We start from the raw sequence: 27,888 nt of genomic DNA, 5'->3' as shown, positions 1-27,888 counted from the left end.
TAACCTGGGGTTAAGCGCAGTGTGAAAAGCGATAAAAGGGCTTTTCACACTTTAAATAGTTAACCCTGGGTCATTCCAAACCCCAGGTAAATGGAATCCTGGGTTATCTTTATTCACATTTCACACTGCTCATTATACTCAGTCATGAACGCACATGAAATATTTATTTTTATATATATATATATATATATATATATATATAAATAAAACAGTTGCTAACTGTAAACAGAAGCTCGCAACGCTTTCCCCTCCTCCAAGTTCTTCTGATTGGTCCACTGTTTCAGAACTGACATTGATGAGCGGCGCTGCGTGTAAAAGTTGAAATTCTTTTAACTTGACACGATGTCTTAAAAACGCGGCGCTCATGTGTCGAGGCACTGCAAAAGACGCGAGCGTAATGGTCATGCATGTCCATCTACCACGTTTACATTGAAAAACAATGGAAAAGTAGTGCATTGCAATAGAAAAACACGTTCTGTGTGATTGGCCCCTAACCCCGCATTGTTTCACACCGTACAAATTTGGGTTTCATAACCCTGGCTAAAGGCTGATTTATACTTCTACGTCGGACCTACGGCAGAGCCTCTGCGCTATAGGCTATGCATCGGTTTTCATTTATATTTCTGTGTCGTTGTCTGCGTCGACGTGCATGTGCAGACCGCTAGTAGGCAGTGTCCGCGGTCATATTGCGTATCAAGGCAAAGGCCAAAGAAGAGGCAGCTTGTCATGTACGTTGTCAGAGAAGCTTTAGCAATGATTGCCGCCAATAGGCAACAACTTTTGTTGCAGTTTGACGGCGTGTGTCCCCTGAAACAGTGTTTTTTCATTCATATGGAAGTTGAAAACACTTGGTCTTCTCCGCTTGCTCCGCGCCAATTGTTTGACCTGAGGGAGGGGTTCTAGCAGACCATTGACGCGTTGTTACATTTTTGAAGAACCTGACGTACGCTTGAGGCAGAAATATAAATAAGCCTTAAAAAGTGGTGCTAACCCCACATCTAAATTACAAGTGTGAGACGCTTCTTTACCTGGGGTTAAAAGCAGTGTTGAGAATGACGATAACCCAGGGTTAAGCGCAGTGTGAAAAGCCCTAAAGTGTACATCATCCATGGTTAATTTTCTAAAAATGCCCATAAAGACTAATTTATACTTCTCTCGAGTGTACGCCTTAGCCTACAGCGTAGCCTGAAGTGCACCTCTCCAAAAATGTAACAACACGTCAATTCTGCGCGGACCGCAAGCGCTGTGATTGGTCTGCTAGAACCCCTCCCTCAGGTCAAAAAACTGGCACGGAGAAGAGCGAGCGTTTTCAACTTCCATAGGAATGAAAAAACGCTCTGTTTCAGGGGACTCACGCTGTCAAACTGTAACAAAAGTTGTTGCCTATTTGCTGCCATCATTGCTGAAGCTTCTCTAACAACGTACAAGACAAGACGCTTCTTCTTCAGCTTTTGCCTTGATACTCAACATGACAGCAGCTGCCTATTAGTGGTCTGCATGTTGCACATCGACGCGGACAACGACACAGAAGTATAAATGAAAACCGACGCATAGCCTACAGCACAGAGGCTCCGGCGTAGGTCCGACACAGAAGTATAAATCAGCCTTTACCCCTTGTACAACTAAGGAGGTCTAAGAATACCACAGCACCCCATGTTAAAATGTTCTGTGTAGTACCATGGCACCATGTCCATAAAAACACAATAATACCATGGTACACAAAATGGAGGTTAAACATCACACATGGTTTATAGTTTGCTATAGATATATCTAAATAATTGAGTAGACTGACACTAATGTCCTTGTCACCTGATAGGTGCTACGTTCCTATAAAGTATTATCACATTAGCTGTGTCACTTAATTTTTCAGATCATTTGAAACTGAAAATGGAAGTACCCTACAAGTCTCTTTGAGTTCATCACACTGGTACTCGCTCATTGAAAATGAGTTACTATTCATTTCCCATAATGCAACTGTCAGGAGTTTCTGCCCTTGTGCCAATTTATCCTGTCAGATCTCGTGGCACAATTAGAAGCTGCAGCCGTTCGTCACTGATAAGAGTGTCATCGCGCTCTTTGAGAGGATTAATAATAACTGCAGAGACTGGAGCTTTTTAACCGGCTCGACTGGAGAGACCTTAATTTGCTTTCATGCCAGTTTTGCATATATTCATTATATTTAGAAGGTCCAGCATCTGTCTGTGTGAAACATCTATCACCGATTGCATGTCAGATTCATCAGTAATAGTTTTGTGGAGAAGGATGCTGTGAAATAATATGACTGACTACAAGATGGTAAAACTAAAAAAACTTTAGTTTTGTTCACAGGCAGCAAAATTAGCAAAACATATCAGATTTAGCTAACAGGGACAAAAATACGGACAAGCAACAGTAAAAAAAGAAAAAAAAACTTTTTGTTTGTATGTCTGTCTTACTACACGTACCTGAGCCCTGCATCATTCTTCTTTGGCACATGTGTTGATGTAAAGGTTATAGCGAAGGTAATTTACTCACAGTTGAGTGAATCATACCTCAAAGGTTGGCCAATGTGGATTTCTCCTAAAAAAAAAAAAAAAAAAAAGGCAATAATCTTTTTTATATAATCTATAGCTCTCTTCCATATTCAATAAGTGTAAAAAAAAATGCAGGCCAGCGATACTGACCAGCATTAACTGCTTAAGATAACAGCAATACAGTGATTCTGAGGATAAACAGTGATGGCATGAGTGACATAGCCATCAAATGGGTGACATTTGCTTGTTGTAACTTAAACTTTATTTTGTATATGTTTTCAACACTGATTCTAATACTACACATATTTAACTATTCAAAATGTGTATTGGTCAATCTCAGGTTACTTTATTATGTTGTTGAAGGATTGTGTGCTTGTAGTACTTCACAGTGAATGAGGTGGAAAGAGGAGAAAAGGAGAAGAGAAAGATAGGGAGAGAAAGGGAAGGAGAGTCAAAAGGGGGAAATACAGAGGGTTGTGGGTGTTTCACTCCTTCCCTTGCAGTATGCCATGGGTGGGTGTTTCTGCATAAAAAAAGGCAAAAATTTTAAGTCATTTTGTGGTGGTACATTGTAAAATTAATCAACAAAATTATAGACATTATAAATTATAGACATTAATCCTGAATGTCTATAATTTAAGTAATTCAGCTGTAAATCTCATAAAACAGTTGAATAGTAATATATCAACTAATATTCACACTATTAAATCAACAAACCGGAGGACTCAACTCACTCCTGTTATTTGTCATATGAGCAACAGGACTGAACGTAACAGGAAATGATCAAATACATGACATATGGCCACATGGCGTACGCTAATAGCATGAGGACACACATATTTTTAAAATAAAATAACATCTAAGAAACAATTTAGGTAACAGGACAGTACATTGATTGACCTTCTCAGTCATAGTTACAATTTCATCAAATATACAGAGATTAAAATGAGAGGACTTACTTTTGGTGTGTGTGAGGGCAACAGGACTGAGTGAAAACCTGGGGACACGACTAAAATGTGTATTTTATGTTACATATTATGGATTTCTTATGAAAAATGTTTTAAGCATAGATGGTATATGGAGTCACAATGCAAAAAATAAATAAATAAATAAATTTCTGAAAGATTTTAATGATTATATTTCATGATAAAGTTACGGTTTATATAGCAGGGACATGTAACAAATGATGTTTTTTTTTTTTTTTTTTTTTTTTAAATAGAGTTTTAAAATTGTATATTTTAAATTTGCAGTTAGATTAATGTTCAGGACACTTTGATTAATAATAAAAAGTATTTTAGAGTTCATTTCCATGCATATTTATACATACAATGTCCAGGGGACAGAAATGTTACCCATTTATGAATTATTTGTTTTTTTGGAAATGTTCTCCCGAATGTTAATCACATTGGCATCTACTGGCAGTTTATGATCAGATTGGATATTTAGTCGCAGAGCATTTATGAACATTGAAAAACTCAATGTAACTCACAATAATAATCATAAATCGTACGAACATTACATGAGGAATATTTTTACTTCAGTAATGATATGTTAAAGACGTGATAATTAATTAAATAGCCAATTCTGAATCAGCTACTTTAAGCACAAACCAATGAAAGGGCGCAAATGGGGAAAATGATGCATGCCGTTGGTTAAATATGTCATTTTTATATTTGTAATTGTGTGTGTGTGTGTGTGTGTGTGTGAATATATTAAAATAAAAAATAAGGATTTGTTCTCATGTCACACATGAGAGTTGAGTCTGCTTGTCTCATAATGTAGGATTTGCAGAATCATTACCTAGAAAAAAAGGGGGGTTTGTGGGTCTGTCACTGTAGTTTTATTAAGGTGCGTTATGTGATTTATGGTCATTTTCAATATACATAAAATAATAACCAGATTATATCAGCTGTTAGAATCTCATATTTTGTTATTGTGATATATGGCATGATATGCCTGGGCAATAACATGGCCACAGAATCTGTTTAAGACTTATCAACATGTTAAAATGTCTCAGAGAACTGACCTTTGACCTTCATTCACTTTAAGTCACTGTTAGCAACATTTTTTCAATCATTGACAATTTTTGAGCTGGTTATAATAAATCTATTGACCTGTGGTCTGTTATGAGTAGAGCAGGAAAAATATGGCTTTACTCCTTGACTGAAGTGTTGATAGCTTTGACCCGGTCCTTTCTTGAAACTGAAGCAGAGCTTTAACCGAAAATATTTACCTTGATTTTGGTGAATCTTGACAGGAAAAGGGGCTGTTAAACAGCCATATGTGAAGATATATTTGATGTTCATATTTGTGTTTGTTGATCAGAAGTGTGGGTGTCAAGCAGGCCACCTGTTATATAGTACAAACACTCTCAGTATCCAAAGAAAACCTGACAATATTTTCTGATCTCTTGTTCACTCAGAATATGAAGTCTCAATGACATTATAAAACGGTTAGTTCCTGTCCTTGAATCTGATCGGTCAATAGCTGTGTTTTATTCACCCAAAAGTTCTGTGTATCACCACACAACACTCTTAGCAACCACTCTTAGCAACGTAAACTGTTTGTTCTCAATTGATTTTGTTCATTGAAGCTTACTGTATTATGTAGAAGAGTATTGTGAGAAAGAGATCGAGTGAGAGAGTTTACCCGCATTCAGATTTAGCATTTTCCTTCAGGTCAGTCCTATGTTCATAATGAAAAATCTGTTTAAATGTCTGATGTATTATCTTGTCCTTTTAACAGTTAAGGGGTTTTCCCGTGACTGACAGCGTTAGTCAAAGCATTTGTCAGTTGCGTCTTGTTCCGTGTTCACAACAATTCAGGCTTTTCAATGTAAAAGTCTTCGCTACTGACTGACACACTCATAAAGACAGTCTTTGCCGCCATCTAAGGGCGTAATAATGTAACTTCTGTTGCTGTTCACAGTCAGGGACTATTTTTTCTGGCGGAAGGAAGGCTTTTAGTGAAAGTTTACTACAGTTGCATTGATACATATTTTTGGCTTTAATATTTGTATTTTGTGGTAACCATGTCATGCCCAACAACACCCTTCAGCCGTGACTTATTTACGATACAGCACTAGCCTCGAGTACCTTATTGCTTACATAAAACATATTTTATCAAAATAGAAGGGAAAATGAAATGTAAATGAGAGGGGAGAGAATGAAGGCAGCTGAAATGTAAAGCCTGCTCGTTATTTCCTAATTAGATGAAGCAGATATTCTATTCCTGTTTCATACGGCTGTGCTGCAACTAATAGCACAAGATTAGCTCGAGTCCATTCCTGTCAGCACAATGCAATTAATAAAACCTTTCAAGTGGCTGCGAAAGAAAATGTTCACATTTATAATGATGACAAACATGCATGCTACTGTTTTTCGAGAGCTGTACTTTTACAAGTGTCAGTGTATTAGTGATTTTTACAAATGTGTTTTTTAGGCCTGCAAAGGTAATTTTTTTTGTATAGTCTCCATGGAAACGTTTGACCAGGAATACATCACACCTCATACACATATATTTGCACAGCAAATTAAAGGATTGATTTTAGAGTGCGCTAATGGGAAAGAGTTTAATGATATCATCAGAGTGTTTGTGACCAATGATGTGTGACTTATGGACTCTGGCTCAGTCGACAGGAAGCTGCTCGGCCCTCTTAATCAACCGCAGTGAGTGCTTATGTGAGCCACTCTGTGTGTGTATAAATCTGTGCATTAGGACGTCAGCCCAAATGTCAAAATGAAGGACATAGAGAGAGATGTTTGACTTCTGCCTGGATCTGATTTGATTCTGGGACCGATCTTTAAAAGCCATGTGATGTTTCATTCATGTAAAGGCCATAGATGATGACCTTTGACCCTTTCTCTTTTAACTGTTCTATTTTCATGTTGTGTTTTTATTTATAACAATCTAATTCCAAAAGGCTGTCAAACGTGACGAAACACCATAAAAATGTCGTTACTGTTTAGTGTTAATGCTGTATTTATTTTGTTAGTCCATCTAATGAAAGCCTAATGACTGTTTATGGGTGTTTGTCTCCCTCTTGTGGATGTAGTGTGAATTTATTCACATCCATTTGGGCCACGCGTAAATAAATGCTCACTTTTGTATAAATCTTTTTTTTGTTGTACGTTTTTAATTTCAAACCATGAGTCAAATTTTTTTGTAGCCTTTTTCTTTTACAAAACCACAAGAGTCAACATTAAAGCCTTACTGATTACCGCTAACGTATATCCACAAAATACAAAATGTTTATTATTAATAAATACAATCATAATATGAATGAATTACATTTATATTTTCATCTTCTTTAATAGAAATATAGATCATCAGATACTAGAACTATATATATATATATATATATATATATATATATATATATATATATATATATATATATATATTCATCAAATGTCGTCACTGCGAAAGCGGGATTACTTCACATCTCGCGAGATTACTTGTCGTTGCTGCTCTTCAGCTCTCGCGATACTCGTTCACATCACACCGGTGGTGCTCCGTTTGCGGCTCGCGGAGAAGATGGCGGCGCGTAGTGGTTTTCAGCCTGCGACACCCGGAGGCGGAGGAGCTCCATTGGGACCCGGGCCGCCAGTAGCCGGTGCAGGGCCCGGTATGGGTCCCGGTACGCCCTCGGGAAGGATGGGACCCGGCGGCCCGCAGAACCATATGTATCGATCACCGATGCCTGGATACCCGGTAAGGCGCGAGGAGAACAAAGAAGCAGCCGAACCTAGTCGCAGGGGTTTTGTTTAAATGTCTGCATGCAGGACTCGTGGGTTTATTCAATGCACCAAACATTCTGAATGTTTTGAAATTAATTAAAAGTGTTCAAATCAGAATACATTGTATTATTATGCGCGCGTGCAGTGGTGTTGCTTTGAGTAGGTCACTGCAAAGCATTAAACTTCATATGCTTCTGATCATTAAGCCAGATTATTTTTGTGAGTTTCAATTAAAATTAACAAAAGAAAATGAATCGGCAGTTAGTTTTGATGATGTAAGGGGAGTCTCCCGCTTAAATACTGGGGTTTGTATGTTGGTGGGGCCTACAAGAGCATCATCCTGGTGGGTTCGGCTGCAATAATGGTCAGTGTGTTTATGTTTATGTTAATATATTATGCTTGCAGTGTGCCTGAGACCACCAGTGGAAATGGTTTTTGCGGGGTTTTTTTTTCTCAGTCAAATATATATATTTATTCCATTATACTACCAGCAAGCAATTTAAGTGAAAAGTTGAATTGAAAAATGAACATGACTTTGGGAATTATGTTCTCAGCATGATTTGAAATGTTCCTAAGAGCATCTTAAGCTTTAATGACCATCTGAATAAAGAGTCAGATGATTAGTGACACTTATTTTATTAAACAATGTTTGTGTGCTATATTGTGACTTATCCATTCAAAAAGCTACTTTTAGGGTCACTAAAATGCTATTGTGTTGGGCTTGTTACTCAAAAAAATTTTAATTTATTACTCGTTATTAGTTACTTATTGCAAAGGTAATATTATTACTTATTACTTTCTGGCAACAGTAATTAGCTGCACTACTAGTTATGTTACTTTTCCCTCACGCCCCACAGAAGTTGTAATTGTGTATCTTCCCCATAAAATTCTTCTAAAATGTTACTAACAACATATTTCTGCCTCATCGTTTGACCAAAATCCACATTGGATCGCAGTCAGACGTTATTACAAACACTCAGTGTGGATTAATGCTGGCTTTTGAGTAGAAGTGTTGTATTAATTTCATTAATTGTGTAGCTTGAAGCCAATTGTAGCTATAATTTCTCTGTTATCCACATCTGATTATATTTCATGAAGTATTTTATCAAAAGAATCATAAGTTTGTGAGAAAATCTTTAATTTATATTGGGATCAGAAAGATGTGGGTGGGAAAGCCATGTAATGCCACAACTTAAACAACAATGTTCAAATCATCTTTTCTCCTGACAAAATGAATTTAATGGCAATATTTTCATCTGCTGAATGTAAGCTTTTCCATATTTCAAGCTTGCCTGCTGCACTGGTGACTTCATGTGCCTGTTTGAGTGGTGAAAATAAATCTAGGAATTATTGGATTTTTGGATTTCAAATCAGTAGGGGTTGAGGCATCGAAATTTACTAAGTAACTGTTTTATTGGTGGTAATGTTATTACTGAAATCTTATTAGTAATTAGTTACACTACTAGTTACAGCAAAGAGTAATATTATTTCTGTAACTAGTTACTGCCCATCACTGGTGTTGTGTGAAGGTCATTCCAAAAGAAGTTTAATACTTTAAAGGCAAGGAAGTGCATAAATGTCCATAAAACAGTGGATAAGAGCAAAAATAAAAACAAAGGTTACAAATACAGTCAAACTGTTTTTACAAAAACTGCTGGAGACCGAAGATTGTCATCCTCAAGCAGCAATAACAACCTTTGTATTAAGCTCCAAACCACTCTCTGTTCTCCTGCCTCACTTGTAAACACCTTAAACACAACATTTTCCCGCCTTTAGTTAATTGGAACATACAATTTTCTGTAAAACGAACCCTTGACTTGCTATATATTTCAGCAAGTTCCCTAAATAGTAGTTAAGACTAAGAGTTTAAAAACAATAAATACAACGTACACACAAGAGAAAAAACAAATATTGTCATTTGCACAACTGATATATTTCCAAAATTAGTTCAAATGAGCATTCCCCTCCTCACAGGGTGTGCACTTCCTTAGAGGTTAAGCCCACTCCTCCAACAACAGGAAATAATACAGTAAAACCCAGCATGAACAATTACAATATGCATGATCTAAAGAAGTTTTGAGCAGCACTGGCTCTCCATCACATGTTGGTCAAGAATTATAAACAGTCACAAGTTTTACAATTAGGAAAAAATATGTGGAGAATTTGTGCTGGCTGCATTTTGCATTCAAGGATGTATTAGGTTTTGTTTTGCTGTTTTTCTTGTTTGCATACTTCCTTCAGTAAAACCTTGAACACATTTACTCTTATTTTGGAGAAAAGCATAGTTTTCGCATTTTTCCACAATGCAATTTGCAGTCTCTAATTGTTTGAGTTGAGATTCAAGGTTATTGATTCTCTTTAAGGAATATAAACACAATGCAGAGGAATGATATGAGCGTTTTATTCAGCACATGATAAATTATCTTAGAATGGACTCGACAGCTTGTGCACTTTTAATGCCCTTTTCGAGCATGAATGGACTCCAATATTTGGCCCTTGACATTTACAACAAGAGGTGAACCGTCCGTCAGCCAGAGAAATGCTGCTGTTACTAACTGTATCAAAATAATACAAAAAAAAAGAGAGAAAAAAAACTATTAAATGGTTTAGTAGTTACAGTGGTTTTCCCTTTTTTTTCCAAAATCCACTCATTTATTAAGAATTTTATAAAATACATGTTTAATTTCAGCAACTTTATTTATCTTTTATTATTATTATATAATATGTGACAAATACATTTACGGCTGCACAGTTTATCATATTGCTTTATAAATACCAAAAGAAGTATAAATCTGCAAAAGAAGTGAAATCACATTGAATCTGCAGATCTCGTGGTCTCCATCCATTCAGATAACCGTCCTTCATTCCTACCTTTGCAGAGACCAGGAATGCCTCCAGCCAGTCGTATGACCCCTCAGGGACCCTCTATGGGGCCCCCAGGTTACGGGGCCAGTCCGGTGTCCCGCCCTGGCATGCCAGTCATGGACCCGTCCCGCAAGCGACCGGCGCCAAATCAGATCCAGCAGGTCCAGCAACAGAATCGCAACCAACAGTAAGTCCAGTTTACACTTGATTTTGTTAGTAAGTAACTGAAATCATTTGAATCATCAAGTGCTTAATTGAACTCATGGCTCTTTTTAATAGTGCTGTTTTTCATTTTAGTGCCAAGAAGAAGAAAATGGCTGATAAAATCCTACCTCAAAGAGTAAGTGTCCATGAAATCTGTTATTTTTAACTCATCAAATAAGTCTAAATAGTCTTTAAACCAGGGGTGTCCAATCCTGGTCCTGGAGGGCCACTGCCCTGAAGAGTTTAGCTCCAGCTCACCTCAACACACCTGACTGGAAGTTTCTAGTATGACTTGTAAGACCTTGATTAGCTGGTTCAGGTGTGTTTAATTAGGTTTGGAGCTAAACTTTGCAGGACAGTGGCCCTCCAGGACCAGGACACCCCTGCTTTAACCCATTCAAGATGTAAAACTAGTGGCATAATTTGTGCAGTACAAGTAGACAGCCTCAATAAACACCAGGTTGTTTGCAAAACTCAGAATTTTGTGTGATTTGGCATGCTTTTTTTCCCTGTATACTTTTTCTACCGATGCAAATAAAAAAAACCTTGTGTTTGTATCAGTTTATAATGAGAAATTGAGCTCAAAGACTGAACAACTAAAGATGTGGCTGATTGTGATGAAAACAGCTCGACAGATATGGTTTAAAAAGCTATTTAGATCATCTTATTTTTCTTATTTTAGATCAGAGAACTTGTTCCTGAGTCTCAGGCGTACATGGACCTGCTGGCATTTGAGAGGAAACTTGACCAGACCATTATGCGCAAACGACTCGATATTCAGGAAGCTCTCAAAAGACCCATCAAGGTACATGCAGATTATTTACCAACATTGTTCTGGATATATTTTGGTCACGTGGTTCCTTTTAGAAGAACAAAATTGTGGCTGAGCTTCCTTCATTTATGTGCTTTAACTACATTTTATTGAAAGGTGTCACTCAATATCTGTTTTCTCTGTTCAGCAAAAAAGAAAACTACGGATATTTATCTCCAACACCTTTAATCCTGCCAAACCCGATGCAGAGGACGGCGAGGGTACCGTTGCATCTTGGGAGCTGCGTGTGGAGGGACGACTTCTTGAAGACGTAAGTGAGGCTTTCAAGTCAAACTCTTTATTGACTTTGTAGAAATACTAGATTATTTCTGAAAGCTTTTAATGTTTTTTTTTCCTCCTCCTCAGACTGCTGTGTCCAAATATGAAGCCACCAAGCAGAAGAGGAAATTTTCTTCTTTTTTCAAGTCTTTAGTGATTGAGTTGGATAAAGACTTATATGGACCGGACAATCATTTGGTGGAGGTGAGATGCAGAGAAGTGCATTTCTCAATTGTATTACTTTAAACTTAGTTCACTGATGTACTGTCTACTAGATCCTTTTTGTTGTCATTTATTTTAGTTTCTTTGTCTTGATTTCAGTGGCACCGAACAGCCACGACTCAGGAGACTGACGGATTTCAGGTGAAGAGGCCCGGAGATGTTGGGGTCCGCTGTACTGTACTGCTCATGCTGGACTACCAGGTGATGATGCATGTAGTATGCAAGTATGCTATTCCAAACATAACCCCTGTTGATCCTGAGAAAGCACCAGCAGGTGGTGCCACCTCACATTGATAAATGTCTCTGCTGGATTATATTGTCTTTGAATTTCATTCAGTACTATTTTGAGTAAATGTGACACATCAATCTCTTTCTAGCCCCCTCAGTTTAAGTTGGACCCCAGGTTGGCCCGGTTGCTGGGGATCCACACTCAGACTCGACCCGTGATCATTCAGGCTCTGTGGCAGTATGTGAAGACCCACAAACTCCAGGACCCTCATGAACGAGAGTTCATCAACTGTGACAAATACCTCCAGCAGGTAACAGACTATGGAGTTTGTCTTTTGATGCTTTTAACCCTGTAACCATAGGTTATTAGATGACTGTAACCTTGTGAATTGCTGAATGTAGTCTTATACTGGAAATGCCCAATTAGACAGGAAAATTGACCATCTGAGCCAATGGAAAGCAGTTTTATGTGACATTTAAAGGCTAGTAATACATTTGAAATGGACTATCACATTGGTAGACTGCTGCGCAAAAAAATAGCACCCCATTTTAATAGACAACACCAAATAATTAGTTGAAAATGCATGTAATTTTTGTATGACTTTAGGAAGTTGTACAAAAACTAGTTGTTTGCAGTAGACCTTATTTCTGTTCAATATGCATTTGTTTGGATAAAGAGCTTCACATCCATTTTAAGGAATAATTGTTAGTTCTTCTAGTTCTTTTAAACCCAGAGGATGGCCTTTTATTGTCACATTTCTCAGTTATTTAAGTGTGTTCTTTTTGTCTTGTTTTCTGTAGAACTGAATAGTCATGACTCTGGAGAAAGATGAATTTCTGATCCTGATACCTTTTGAACAGTTTCTTAAAGAAGATCTGACAGTTATTCTTATTCTCATCCAGATCTTTGAACCCAATAATTGTTGGTTCTCCTTGTCGTAGATCTTTTGAAACCCAATAGTTGACCGTTTTTTTTTTCTCATTTTAAATATTTAAAATCTAAATACTTTTAATAGTTATTGGTTCTCATTCTAGATCTGTGGTCCTGTTTACACCTGGTATTAAAATGCGTTTTTGTTGACTGGATCACAAGTAGACGACACTAATTACAGTCTAAAAGAGTCTAAAAGTTTTGAGCTTGTCCACTTTCAGCCACTTCCAGAGGTAGTTGAAAACGCATTCGACCGGATTGCTTTTGTAGTGGAAACGCTCATGTAGTTGAATGTGTTTGAACAGCCACTAAAACCGCTTACTATCCACCTACTAACCTAATGCGTAAACATTATGGGACGCATGCTAGCTAGACGGGATTTTAAACTTTGTCGGCTGAAGACCCAAGTTTGGTCTGAAGATGAAAAATGTACCAAGCACAATGTTCTCTCACCGTTCCTGATTTCTAACACACACTCACAGCGTTTGGCCGGTCTTACGGCTGTCAGAGCAGAAATGAAAGCTGCTGATTTCCGTTGTCTCTGGTCATATGTAAATGTCGTGAGCTTATTTCATCCATTATGATCGAAAGATAAAAAAAAAAAAAAAAAAAAAACCCATATGCATTTACATTAAAACACCAGGTATAAACGGGAATGTGTCTCCCTCATCTACTTGTGATCCGATCAACTAAAACGCATTTTAATACCAGGTGTAAACAGGGTCTTTGAAACCCAGTAATTGTTGGTTCTCCTTGTTCTAGATCTTTGAAATCCAATTATTTCTGGTTTTCCTCATCTTTAGATCTTTGAAACCCAGAGGATGAAGTTCTCTGAGATCCCTCAGCGGCTGCATGCGCTACTGATGCCCCCCGAGCCAATCATCATCAACCACGTCATAAGGTAACTGCTGGCAATGTTATGCTATTCAAAACAATTATTTCTTCCTCATCTGAGATGTAATGTCTGAACATCCGTTTGTGCCTCAGTGTGGATCCCAACGACCAGAAGAAGACGGCGTGCTACGATATAGATGTGGAGGTGGATGACACCCTGAAGACCCAGATGAATTCTTTCCTGCTGTCCACTGCCAGTCAGCAGGAGATCGCAGGCCTCGACAACAAGGTAGGAAAGTTTTGCATGTGGCCGAGAGCCTCCAAAGTTGTGTCTTTTTGTTCTGGCTGGATAAACATTCCTCAAAGTGCGCGGCACATCACCACAGGGGAGAACGCTTCTGTTCTCGTTCACTCTGAAGATCTGCGCTGTTGCTTTGTGGCACATCCTGTGCTTGTCTGCTGCATATCAAAGTGACTCTTGGCAACACGCAGGTCTGCATGTTTTCGATTGGTTTTGTTGTGGATAAAAGACAGGGAGTGGTCCAGGAAAAAGGGTCCTGCTTTCCATCAGCTCTGGTCATGTTTAATTTTTATTCCTCCCAGTTTGCTGAGAGTCTTAAGTAGTCTAGTAACCACTTTAGGGATTGCAACCGGACTCACCATGGTTACAATGTTGCCACGGTTACTACATGCTTGATGTAATCATTGTTTTTTTTGCATGAGAGATTGTGAATTTGTTTAATCAGTAAAATAAATCAGCTGTGAGTGAAAGTTCACTTCCTTTCATTTCCTCTTTAAAAGTTTATTCAGTCACACAGTATTCGTTAAAAATAATAATAATAATAATTTATAGCGAAGATTGTTTGTTTAATGTTGATTATCTGTTTTCATACAGATACATTTTGTTTAAAAAATAAATTTCCCCAAATGTGTTTTTGCTATCAAGAATTTGCATTATATATTAGAATCAGGCATTGGAAAAACCCATATTGGCAACAACTAGTGTTTATAGGCTTAAGCATTATAGATTTCTAATCAGATTTGAGTAAATAGTGCTGTGAACTTTCACACACATACATTTGACCTTTTTTTTTCTTTTTTTTTCTTTTTTTTCTTTTTTTTTCTTTTTTTTTTGGGTTATTCCCCTTTGACCCAGTTGGCTCACTAGTCAGTTTGCAACAGTCTAAATCTCCGTCGCTCACAGTCAGTGTTTGAACTTTGTATTTTGTGACAGTTTGTGTTGATGAAAGCTAAGACTACAATAAAACCTCAATGATGTTTGGCAAGATTGTGTGATGGCTCTTATACTGCAGTTCACTAACGAAGTTCATATTTTATTACAATCCAAAGTAGTGAAGCAGCAGAACTAATTGTTGTGTAATTAAAATGTTAAACATGATCCCTCACATGTTTGCTTGTTCCCTCAGATCCATGAGACCATTGAAACTATAAACCAGCTGAAGACTCAAAGGGAGTTCATGTTGAGCTTCGCTCGAGACCCGCAGGGTTTCATCAACGACTGGCTCCAGTCGCAGTGCAGAGACTTGAAGGTGAGGCCAAATACTGCAAGAACCTGTGCACACATTAACTTTAAGAAGTAGTAGCATCTAAAACCTTTTGGTCCTGATAGCATGATAATACAATGCTTGCAATAAATTTGCTAGTCGGAAGAGGCTGTTTAACCTTCGCCCGGAGCTGTAGTCTTTCTCCATCTGTGTGTTTGCTCAGCTGAGTGTTGGTTAGTGGGCTGACTGGACTTGTAATGACTTTGGGGGTTGGGAGGTTGTTGTAGAGGCAATTGTATGGGATGCTGAATTTATCTGTAATTTATCTGTCAAAAAATGTACCATCTATTAGAAAGCAGTTGCATGTATTTCCTTGGGATTGAATATTGCGACAAGTCTCTGAAAGTGTGTTGCTCCAGACAAAAGCCATTAATCAGTAACCGTTGTCATATTCTGCTGATGTCTGAATTCGGTGTCCTTGCAGACTATGACGGATGTGGTAGGAAACCCCGAGGAGGAGAGGAGAGCCGAGTTCTACTACCAGCCTTGGGCTCAAGAGGCCGTGTGCCGTTATTTCTATTCAAAGGTGATGCTTTATACTTTGCAGTTATCTTATTTAGCCACTGAAATATTTGAAATATTGTTTAAAATCTTAAAGGTTACATGGGAAGTCGCTCCTTTTTATTGACATTTCTCACACATTCTCATTCTCTCAGGTTCAGCAAAGGAGACAGGAGCTGGAACAGGCTCTTGGCATTCGAAACACATAAGCAAGCTTGCAGCCGTTACGACACAGGACCGTAGGGGCTTCTGGGCAGCGAATTTCCTGCTGCACTGTACTGCAGATGCTGATCACTACAGTTATATTACAGTTTATCTTGTGCTGTCCTGCTGTAGCTGCCCAGGAATGACCCCTTATACAGAAATTATCTTATTTTTGTTGACTCCACCAAACTAACACCCCTTGAAGTTCTGCTGTCACCCTTGTTTTTACCTGATTGAAGCTTCCCATGCAACTGGACATTTTCAAAGTGATTGGAAAATGTAGTTTTCCAACGAAACTGACAGACTTTGTTGGATATTTTATTATTATCAACTACTAAATTCCAAGCAGAAGTCTTATGAATGCTCTTAGACATGCTAATGTTTGAGCCCATTTGCCACTGTCCTTGTTAGCATATCAACAACAGTTATTTTTTGGAGGGGTCGTTGTTTATTTTCAAAATTATCGATATTGTCTTTGATTATTTTAATGTTCTCATAATATGAACTTTATGAAGATCTAGTCTAGTTAAGCATAGATGATGGATAATGATGTAGTTTAGTACCTCAGCTCTGTGAAGATGAATTAGCCTATTCGGAGGAAGTTCCTTTGACCAAGTCTGTTGGCATTAAAGGTGAGAGCTCACTGGTTAACGTTTTCTGCAATGCTCAGTAAATAAGACTTTTTCAGAACTCATCTGTTCAATAGTCGTTTTAGATCCACAAGATTAGATGTACTGCTGATTGACCTGTTTGATTATAGATCTTTTGGTCACAAGCTTCATCCTGGACTGTAAAGTACTTCCACTCCAACCTCTCTGTGATATGTATTAATATATTTGGAGAATTGCCTTTATGGTTCAATGGTTCATTTGATTAATTTTTATCATAGTCGACTTGTCAGTCTCAAAGAACAACATGAAAAACCTGCCAATGCAAGTACTAACTGGCCATGGCTATCTACAAGAGATGTCTGGGAAAACTATCAAGTGTTTTAATATTTTATAGATGCGCTGCAGATAGGCCATTGGTTCTTCCACTCGAGTAATTCAAAGCGTTTAGAAGTCAAGTGCTAAAGACTTTAACATTCTTGGTAGTTTAAGTTTTAACTGCATTTTGTTGTTTTCCTAAAGTCATGCAATTGCGTTGATTTTATATCTTTACAATCTTGTTTTTCATTATTTTCTTTAATGGACCAAATGTTGTATTTCTCTACTAGCCCATGTGTTATAATAAAGATTATCTTGTATTGATGCTCAAACCAGTGTCAAGTGTATTTCGTGAGGTGGTGAATAGAACTGGTTGCGATGTGATGCAATATACAAACGCTAATATTATCATTTAATGCCATTTTCAGATTAAATTCTTTTGAGTTTTGTTTTTTTTAGTATCCACTTAGCCAAACTTGTAAAGACTTTTTAAGGCGAGACACTACAGGTGAATAGGGATTTTTTTTAAATTAGAAGATATCACTGTGAAACTTCTCCAGTTTATTACTGGCATAAACGTAAGAAAAAAATGTATTACAAGTTTTGTGTAAATTTATGTTTTAATATGCAAATGAGGCCTTATATACTTAAACATATGCTCATTTGCACACATTTCCAAAAACGAAATTGGAAAGGTCCAGGTTTAAAATTCTTGGTTCTATTTGTTGACATATTAGATGAAAGGGCTTTTACAGAGGGGATTCTGGATATCTTATTTTGTGCTTTAGTAAATTAGAGAATACTGACAATAGCCTTAAAAAATCTATTTTCGCCATGTTTTTTTTTGAGTAAAAGGACCTATAACACAGGATAGGAATGATATATCAACAAATCCCTCTGTAAAAGCCTTCAAAATATAGATAGGAATAAAACTGTAAAGTTTGGTGTATGTAAGTTCTGCTGAAGTGGAGATTTCTGACTCAGAGCAGGAGAAAAAACTCATTTTGAGAAAACGGCCTTTAAAGATATTTACTGTAATTGAAATCTATAGACGCAAATAGATAAAGTGCTATAAGATACACACTTAAAAATGTATTTTGGATGTTTTCTTTCCACCAGTCTGAAAAAGCACTTTATGAAAAGCCAAAAAGTGCAAAATCTCAAAATTGATAGGTGCCTGAAAAAACAGTGTTTTTGCCTGTAGTGTCTCCCCTTAAATACAGAAAAAAACTTATGTGCTATTCAACTAAAGTAATCCATTACTAAATTGATTAAATGTAAATTTCATTTGTTGACGTTAGTCAAATTTAGCTATTGCTAATCTGCGAGGCACAGTCTTTTGGCGCCCTTATGTCAACTTTCTGAAAAGATTTTTTTACCACAAACCTGTTCAGTGTACATTTTAAAGGAAACGTTTCTATTTTGTCTATAAAATACAGCAGTTATTAATGATATAATATAACTACTAACGTCTCGTCGAACTGTTTCTGTGTTTACCACAGAAGATTTTGAGATTGCGAAAATGTTTACAAACGCTGTTGACATGTTTCTTGTGTAATATAGAAAATTAGGCTCAAATTTTGCGGTTTCAAGTATTAAGCAGGTCAAATCTAACGTTATTTGCAAACTATACGAATGATAATAGTTTAAAATAATAATAAATCGTCGGATCATTGGTCAGTAGTCAGGATCCTGCCCTGAGTTCGGCTTATGTATGAGAAGAAATAATGAGCCAATGCGCGTTAAGGGGAGTGAGGCGCGTTCACAGGCTATTTAAAAGCGCGCCCACAGGATTCTCTCCGGTCCGTCAGCGGCTCTCAAACACACCGAAGTCTTTCAGCCAGTCCAGCCGGGACAGACGCGCAGCATGGCGGCCAAGAAAGTCTGCATTATCGGCTCTGGCAACTGGTGCGTGACATATACACTGAGTGATTGTTTTCTGTTTTTTTTTTTTTTTTTTGCTGGTTCGTGTTTTATAGTAATAATGCAAACCTGCTGTGGGTGTTTTTGATTTAAGTGTAATTGTAAGCAGCCTGTTTTAAAACAGAATTTATTTCTATTTTAAGTTGATTAAATGCGATATATGTTTCAAGGCATCCCTCTGCGGATATCAAGTGTAAACCAGTAATAACCCTGTTTAAATATCACACATTACATAAATTATGTAGTACTTTAGATTTAGTGAATTATTTTAAAATTAAGCTTATTTCATGTTTTTATATATAATGTATTCATTTATTTATTCACATTTAAAGTCCAAATGTGCATTGCCTGGCTTGCTGTAGTTGCTGAGGTAATATTTGCTGAGTAATGATTGACTCAGGTGTCCAGTGATCCTCCTCAAACCAAAAGAAAAGGCTGCAGGTTTTTTTTTTTTTTATGACCAATAAACTTCAGCCTGTTGGCGTTGCAGATACTGAAGCGAAACTTTAATATGATATGCTCTGGATTATTATTATCCATAATTAGTATCTTAATTGCATGGTTTCATGCTTCTAGTTTTAGAAGGTTTTTTTACTATTGCAGACATAATTTCAGATGTTTGAATGGTATTACCATAATAGTAGTTCCCAGAAACCAATGGTAAATAATGCAATAATGTTTACAACTTCAGCACCTGTTCCCAGTTGCAACAAAGCCAAGAGCCAATCTGTAGTTTAGAGAATGTGTGTCACAGTAATTCTTGTTAATTAAGCCCTCAGTAGACGTGCAGCTGTCATTACTGATCCAGCAGTATTGAGCACTAGCTCCATTACAGTTTATCTGTAATGTTAAAGCAAATGTCTTTCATTTCCTCAGGGGTTCTGCAATTGCCAAGATAGTGGGCGCCAATGCAGCAAAATACAACACGTTTGACAGCACAGTGAACATGTGGGTGTTTGAGGAGATGATCAATGGACGCAAACTTACCGAAATCATCAACACCGAACATGAGAACATCAAATACCTGCCCGGACACAAGCTGCCGCCCAATGTGGTGAGATTGTAAAGCGTCTCCAGAATCCTTGATCTCTTTTGCCATTATTGCCATTTACATGGTAACATCGACTCTGATTGGTGGATAATTTAGTACTTCTTCACTGGAAATTTGGCAATTAAACAGTGAAGTTGCATGTTAAGTTATGATATGTAAAGAAGCATATGCTTAACAAACATAGAAAAGAGCACAAAAGTTGCCTTTGATGAAGAAAAGTTTAATAAACCCAGTGATTTTTCTTCAGGTGGCGGTTCCAGAGCTGTTGGACGCAGTGAAGGGCGCAGATATCCTCATCTTTGTCATCCCACACCAGTTTGTGTCCCGAGTCTGTGACACAATCAAGGGTCACATCAAGACAGATGCTGTGGGAATGTCCCTCATTAAGGTAAATTTTCTTATATGCATTTCTTACTTTATGAAGTTTAGTTTGAGTTTGTATATGCACTGCTATATCACTGTGTGTGTTTCATAAGGGTGTGGATGAGGGTCCTGACGGACTGAAACTGATCTCTGATGTCATTAGGGAAAAACTAGGCATCACCATGACCGTGCTGATGGGAGCCAATCTGGCCAATGAGGTCGCTGACGAGAAATTCTGTGAAACTACAATCGGTAAGTACACAAAAAGAGAAACATTGCCTGGATTTCAGCAGTGGCATATAACGCAGTCACTCCTACTAGCCACTTTGGCGAGATTAATTTTATATATAATATAGGCTATACATTTTTCAATTGTAGTAATTTAAAAAGGCATCTGAAATAGTGTTGTCAAAAATATCAATTTTTCAAAACATATTGATAAATAATGCTTCCAATAGGCTACTCATTTTCCGCAGAATAGATATACAATAACAGCTGCGCTTTCTTGCTCTCTCATTTCTCTGACAGCAAGATGACACACAAACCCGCCTCCCCTCACTCACTCGTTTCATTTGCTCCGGATGAATATTGTTTTTTTTGCCGTCGGATTGTATGTATTGCGCATAATTTTACTCACACTCAAAGTGCACACATATAAAGCTCGTACTAAACTGAGTTATTTTTCGCTGCTTATATATTGTGCTTAAATAGTCAAAAACACACAAAATAATGACACAAATGCCGGTCTTGGCGAGTATTCACGTAAACACAGTCAGTTGTGTTTTAAGTGAACGTAAACATGCATGTGTAAGTTAACAGTATAATGGATCTGTGCGTCAGGTCTTAAAGTGACAGCAGCTTAATATACCTGCTGCCAAATTATGAGATTATATTAAAAATATCTATGGCAGTTTTTCCCCATGGTATTGATGTCAAAATTGTGGCCAGTGAAAATGTTGAGTGGCTAGTAGTTTTTAAAAACAACTAGCCACAGTAGCTGGTGAGCAAAAAAGTTAATGTCAAGCGCTGTTTATATTATATTAATATATATTATTCTATTATAATATATAATATTCAGATGTTATGATTTAATATGTATGGAGCCCCTAAAGGGGCATTAAAGGTGCAATGTGTAAAATTTGGGAGGATCTATTCACAGAAATGCAAAATAATATATATAATTTCACCATTTCAGTGGTGTGTAAAGACCTTACATAATGAACCGTTATGTTTTTATTACCTTAGAATGAGCCATCTCATACTCCGCGGGTCCCTCCGCCATGTCAAGTTGCCATTATGTGCCGGCATGTTTCTACAGCAGCCCTAAATGGACAAACACTCTAAAGAGCGTGTTTCCTCACTATGCTGTTCTTCTTTTAAATCGTTCATGTTTTTAGAGGCAGTTTGCATCGTCACTACGTTGAATACACACGTAGTAGTAGTAGTAGTAGTAGTCGTCTTTTTTATTAGAAGCAGACACCGTTCTGTGTTAAGGCCTTTGCACACTGAGTCTGAAATTTTCGTATGCGTTTTTTCGTATTCGTGATCCTAAAAATTCGTCACGCACAGAAACCTTGCACACTGAGTGCGATGCGTATTAACGAATCCGTTGCGGAAAAATTCACAAAATAATACAAAATGAAGTCTTCAAGCAGTGAGAATGATTTAGTTGTCCTCTCTCTTCTTAAAAAAGACAAAAAGAAAGAGGAAATATTGGGTACATCCAATCCTGAAATTGCGTAGAGAGGAAGGAGAGTTCCACCTCATCAAGGAGCTGCGTGATTATCCCGAGCGTTTCAAAGTTTACTTCAGGATGTCAGTGGCTCAGTTTGATGCTTTGCTAGTGATACCGGCACACACTATCTTTATATTCTGTCTCTTTCCACACTTTGTTTGTCATACACTGCTACTGCTTTGTGCTGTAGACGACATGGATCAACTTGTCAAATGGCATTGGGGATTTTGGCGTTCCCATACGGTGGCTCTGAATTGTCAAAACGTCTCTCAAAATGCGTGCCACGGATGCGAAAAACGCAGAAAATCGAACCTGATCCGAATTTTTTTATGATGGACGAAAGTTTCGGAGGCAGTGTGTAAACGTGATTGACATAACGTGAGGTCGTATTTATTTTTTAACGTGCGAAAATTTCGCATGCGAATTTCGGACTCAGTGTGCAAAGGCCTTTAGAAGTAAGAAGAAACCTCATTGCTTCACATAGGCTACTCTCTGCTCTCTCAGACGACGACATGTTAGCGAGACGGCCACCGTAGGTTCTCTGAAAAGGAGGGGGGCGAGGGGTGTGTGCCGTTAGTTGCAGTTTGCATCCTCACCACTAGATGCTGCTAAAATTTACACACGGCACCTTTAAGGAAAAAAACGTTGCGTTTACTCACAAAATGTTTTGTTCTCCCGAGAAACTTTGCACTTGCTTATAAATAACACACAAAGTTTCTCAGGGGAATGCAAAGTCTCTCGGGGAACACAAAAAGTTTGCAAGGGTTTTGTAAGCGAATGCAAAGTTTCTTGGGGAAATGCAAAATTGTGATTTTTTTTTTTTTTTTTTTTTTTTTTTTTTCTTCCCCTCATATTGTTTTCCATCACCATGCCCCATATGGATATATTAAATGTTGGATATAAGATTGACATTTTACAGACATTTTCATTCAAAAGTGTTTTAAATACAAACATGTATGCATTTTATGCTAGGTAGGTACAGTAGGTATTTAAAAATTGACAAATCATTCACATTTTACAGTTTCATCATTACCACAACGCCCAAAAATGTTGCTGTAATGATCTAAAAATTCTCCTGAGGACTATAATTGTGTTTTAATGTCATTACAAACATAAGTTTGTGTCCTTTAAACATGAATTTTAAATGCATTACCATTTAAAAGTTTGGGGTCAATAAGATTTTTTTTTTTTTTTAAGAAATTTAATTCAGTAAAGACCTATTAAACTGAAAGTGTATTGTGTTGTGGTAATGACAGAGAAGGACGATGTGTCCAAATATAGCACTATACCTATAATTACATAGTTCTGGCAAGAAACTCTGAGGATGCAGGCTGATAGGTCTTTCACTCATTTGGTAGTAATTGCATCATCATCTACACAGCACAGCTGATTGGTTGCTGTTGCTGGTTGCTGTCAGCGGCCAAAGAGCTTGCTGCTCAAACATTCAAATATTTGGCATTGATGGCTGTTAGCAGTGCAGCGTGCTTTCAGAACCCTCCTCCTTCCCCAGCTCCACCTGTGTAGATCTGCTACAGGGGTTGATTCATGTATGTTACATGTCTTACATGCTCACAGCAATGTCTGTGAATGTATTGGCAGTAGCAAGTCTCAGTACTTGATCTGCAGCAGCAGCAGCATAGCAGATCTAATCCGAAGACCAAATACATTAACATTGTCATATCCATTACCACGCCAATCTCAATTACCATACCAATATCCCGAGAGTTGTCTTGACAGAACTGTAGGTATGTTATCAGCCACTTAAACTTTTTCAAATAAATAATAATAATCTCATTTTCAGGATGTAAAAGCAAAGCTCATGGGCCTCTGTTAAAGGAACTGATGCAAACACAAAACTTCCGTGTGACGGTGGTGGAGGAGGCTGATGTTGTGGAGATCTGTGGGGCGTTAAAGGTAAAAGTTCATCCATTCCTTCTACTACTGTTCCTGAAACATTTAGCCGTTTTGTGTTTTATTGAATGATTGTGAATGATTGATTGTGTTTTATTGTTGTGTGTTTATTGTAGAACATTGTCGCTGTGGGTGCTGGTTTCTGTGACGGTCTGAACTTTGGTGACAACACCAAGGCCGCCGTGATCCGCCTGGGTTTGATGGAGATGATCGCCTTCGCTCGGTTATTCTGCACGGCCAGTCCGGTTTCTCCCGCCACGTTTCTGGAGAGCTGCGGCGTCGCTGACCTCATCACCACCTGCTACGGAGGACGCAATCGCAAAATTGGAGAAGCGTTTGCAAAAACGGGAAAAGTAAGTTTGATCCTCAGCTTTAAATGTTATCTTATTTTCTCTCACTGTTCATGTGCAACATTAAATATTTCTGTTCATTGTCAGTCTATCGAGGAGCTTGAGAAGGAAATGCTGAATGGCCAGAAACTTCAAGGTCCGGCAACCGCAGCAGAAGTTCATCAGATCCTCAAACACAAAAACCTGGTGGAAAAGTAACTATCCTTATGTTTGTTATAGTATAGAAAGCATTTTGTCTCTTTTTGATTTTTGATTTCATCTGTTTCTCTACAGGTTTCCCCTGTTTAATGCGGTTTATCAGATCTGTTTCCAGGGTCATCCGGTCAAAGAGTTCGTCACCTGCCTACAGAATCATCCAGAACACATGTAAATGTCCATTATGGCTTTTTTTAGTTGTTTTTTCAATAACACCATAAAAGAGTTTTGTGACAATGTTGTAAATTATCGGTACATAACATTTTATTTTGGCTAAAAAGCATTGTAAAGGAAGTTTGTCCTGTTTTAAAGTCCTACACTCTCGCAAAGTTTTTTTAACATTTCCTATTCTGTAATTTTGCAGCCAATAATGAGAATGTGCCTTAAAGCTGAGCCCTCAACTTATTTTCTTCTTTTCTGGCAAACAGAAAGAATTTTATGCACTATGTGTTCATGTAAAAAGTGCCATAAAAACATATTTCATTCACACTTTGTGTCTTGCATCTGTAAGCAAGTTAGAAATGGTTTGTGAGTTTGCTGTCAGAAATGACTGAGAATGAAGCTAACATTGAATCCTTTAGTCCGGTGTGTCTCTGTACATTGATATCTCTCTAACACACATGGAATGTGACCTTTACTTTCTAAACTCTCTCTGATGCATTACATGTTCACCTTTAACATTTTAGAGGTTCAACCTTTGACCTTTTCTTGAGAGCAAGCCACTCCTCACAGAAACACAGAATGAAATATTTAAATTTCTAATGTTTGCAAACTGGACAGATCTAAACTAAACTGTACTGTACAACAGATATTATATTTACTGTACAACAGATATTAAAGAAAGTTATGTCTTGTGTGATTGTACTGTTTTGATTTGTTGTTAGAACCATTTTTAAAATGGTCTTTTCATATTCCAGATTTGAAAGGTCAGTTGTGTGTCTTAGTTTTGGGAATGTGTCTTATTTTGTTTATTATTATTGGGTCTTTGGGGGTTCCTCTGTGAGAACAGCAGAATCTATTTATAGCGCACCCTATCGGTAAAAGGAGCGCTATTTTTGGAAAGGTGATTTTCTGCTTTGGACGCTAGAGAGCGATGGTGTGCTTGTGCTACATTAAATTCTCTAAGTGGCACTTTACACTGCAAATTTGGCAGAGAAGCACTTCTGAATTGACATTATGCTGCTCAGATGTGGCATAAATGCATTTACACAGCAAATACAGCTCTATACTTTTTGTATCCTAACTTTTATTATTCTTTTTAAAACTTTAAATGGTTAATCTCTATGTAACCTTATTCAGATATTTCTTAATTTGCATGCAGCACTTGTTGATTTTCAGTTTTCTAAATAATAGCTGCAAAATTAAAAACATTCATTTCATTTACACTGTTAAAAATGTTAGTGTGAAATTACAGTATATTCCAGGTTAATTATTGCATGACTTTCACAGTAATTTCTCTTGTATCTAACTGCACTCTCAAAAAATTACTGTAAACAAACAATATAATACTGTATTTCTACACAGACAGTTGATGGTAGCCTTTGACATCCATAGCAATTTTTTTTCCTACTATGGATATCAATGGCTACCATCAACTGTCTGGTTACCAACATTCTTCAGAATATCTTCTTTTGTGTTCAACAGAAGAAAGAACGTTACACTATGTCTCCTTTAACATCATGAGATATATGTTCCTTAAATATGTTTTGTTTTGATCTGTTTGTGTTTCTGGCATCTGGTTGGTAAGTTTGAAATGTGTTTTCATGCCTTAAAGGGTTAGTTCACCCAAAAATGAAAATAATGTCATTTATTATTCACCCTCATGTCGTTGCACACCCGTAAGACCTTCGTTCATCTTCGAAACACATTTTTGATCAAATCCGATGGCTCAGTGAGGCCTCCATTGACAGCAAGATAATTAACACTTTCAGATATTACATAGTACCAGAATCGAAGCAACTTAAAGGGTTAGTTCACCCAAAAATTAAAATTGTCATTTATTTGTTCATCTTCGGAACACAAATTAAGATATTTTTGATAAAATCTAATGGCTCAGTGAGGCCTGCAGAAAGATCATTTCCTTTTTCAATGCCCAGAAAGCTATATTTAAAACAGTTCATGTGACTACAGTGGTTCAACCTTAATATTATAAAGCGACGAAAATACTTTTTGTGCACCAAAAAAAACAAAATAACAATAACTTTAATAACAATGACTTTATTCAACAATATCTGGCAATGGGCAATATCAAAACACTGCTTCATGAAGCTTCAAAGCTTTACAAATCTTTTGTTTCGAATCAGTGATTCAGAGCGCCAAAATCCCATGATTTCAGTAAACGAGGCTTCGTTACGTCATAAGTGTTTCGACATTTCAGTGGTTCACATGACTTTGGCAGTTTGATATGCGATTCGAACCACTGATTCGAAACAAAATATTAGTAAAGCTTCGAAGTTTCATGAAGCAGTGTTTTGAAATTGCCCATCACTAGGTATTGTTGAATAAATTTTTTTTTTTTTTTTGGCGCACAAAAAGTATTTTCGTCACTTTATAACATTAAGGTTGAACCACTGTACTCACATGAACTGTTTTAAATAAGTCTTTAGTAGCTTTCTGTGCATTGAAAAAGGAAATGATCTTGCTGGCAATGCAGCCATCGAGCCATCGGATTTTATCAAAAATATCTTAATTTGTGTTCCGAAGATGAACAAATAAATGACATAATTTTAATTTTTGGGTGAACAAACCCTTTAAGTTGCTTCGGTTCTGGTACTATGTAATATAAACTGTGTAGGGAAAAAATACTATGGATGTCAATGGCTACCATCAACTGTTTGGTTACCAACATTCTTTAAAATATCTTCTTTTGTGCTCAACAGAAGAAAAAACTCATACAGGTTTGGAACAACTTGAGGGTGAGTAAATGATGACAATTTTCATTTTGGGCTGAACTATCCCTTTAAAGCTGCAGATTCACCTTAGTAGACCTTAATCTCTTTAAATATCACAAAATAGCCATGTTTTTTGTGATTGTGTTTCAGTGGAAACAGGCTAAACAGAATGGAAATCAGTTACCCAGCTAACAGAATTTTGTTACAAGAACGTTCTCTAAATATTCAGTGTTGGTTCTAGGAACGTAAAAAATGTCCAGTTTTCTTGCCGTTGGAGGAACGTTTTTATAAGGTATGTTGTTCCTCAAACATTCTTTCAACTTAATTTTGATTTAAAATTCAGCATTTTCTTCTTCCACCAAAATAATGATCTCCCCGCCTTCATCCTGAATTCTTCACTTAACCCATTGTTTCTCAAACTTTTTCTGCCATTCCCCACTTTGAAGGTATAGGGAAGGGTTCTGAGCCCCACCTGTCCCCAATCGCCCCAACAAACTAGGCTTTAAGTTTAACTGTTAAAATGTAATCACATTTTAAAAACATAACATCAAATAGCAGCATTAAAAACTTTCAAAGAGAGAGATAGTTTGCAGGTTTGATATGCAGAATTCACAAATCATGAAGAATGACATGCGATATTATTTGCA

The 27,888-nt window shown here is 37.3% G+C and overlaps 2 protein-coding genes across 2 annotated transcripts; both read left to right on the top strand.

Annotated features, from left to right (window-relative positions):
• Positions 1-6,967: 6,967 nt before the first annotated feature.
• On the top strand, positions 6,968-17,154 carry smarcd1 (SWI/SNF related, matrix associated, actin dependent regulator of chromatin, subfamily d, member 1). The gene is made up of 13 exons (XM_051907294.1): positions 6,968-7,226; positions 10,132-10,304; positions 10,415-10,457; positions 11,004-11,126; positions 11,281-11,403; positions 11,499-11,615; positions 11,733-11,834; positions 12,011-12,172; positions 13,596-13,693; positions 13,780-13,915; positions 15,054-15,176; positions 15,616-15,717; positions 15,848-17,154. The coding sequence occupies exons 1-13, from the start codon at positions 7,050-7,052 to the stop codon at positions 15,899-15,901; spliced, it is 1,533 nt and encodes a 510-aa protein (XP_051763254.1). The 5' UTR covers positions 6,968-7,049; the 3' UTR covers positions 15,902-17,154.
• Positions 17,155-18,562: 1,408 nt separating this feature from the next.
• Positions 18,563-25,204, top strand: gpd1b (glycerol-3-phosphate dehydrogenase 1b). Its single transcript, XM_051907379.1, has 8 exons — positions 18,563-18,730; positions 19,622-19,799; positions 20,044-20,184; positions 20,273-20,411; positions 23,696-23,808; positions 23,922-24,158; positions 24,243-24,349; positions 24,429-25,204. Exons 1-8 carry the CDS (start codon positions 18,690-18,692, stop codon positions 24,523-24,525), a joined length of 1,053 nt encoding a protein of 350 aa, XP_051763339.1. The 5' UTR covers positions 18,563-18,689; the 3' UTR covers positions 24,526-25,204.
• Positions 25,205-27,888: the final 2,684 nt, after the last annotated feature.

The sequence above is a fragment of the Ctenopharyngodon idella genome, chromosome 10, assembly GCF_019924925.1.
Source record: "Ctenopharyngodon idella isolate HZGC_01 chromosome 10, HZGC01, whole genome shotgun sequence".
NCBI lineage: Eukaryota > Metazoa > Chordata > Actinopteri > Cypriniformes > Xenocyprididae > Ctenopharyngodon > Ctenopharyngodon idella.
This window is presented reverse-complemented; position numbering and strand designations above follow the sequence as displayed.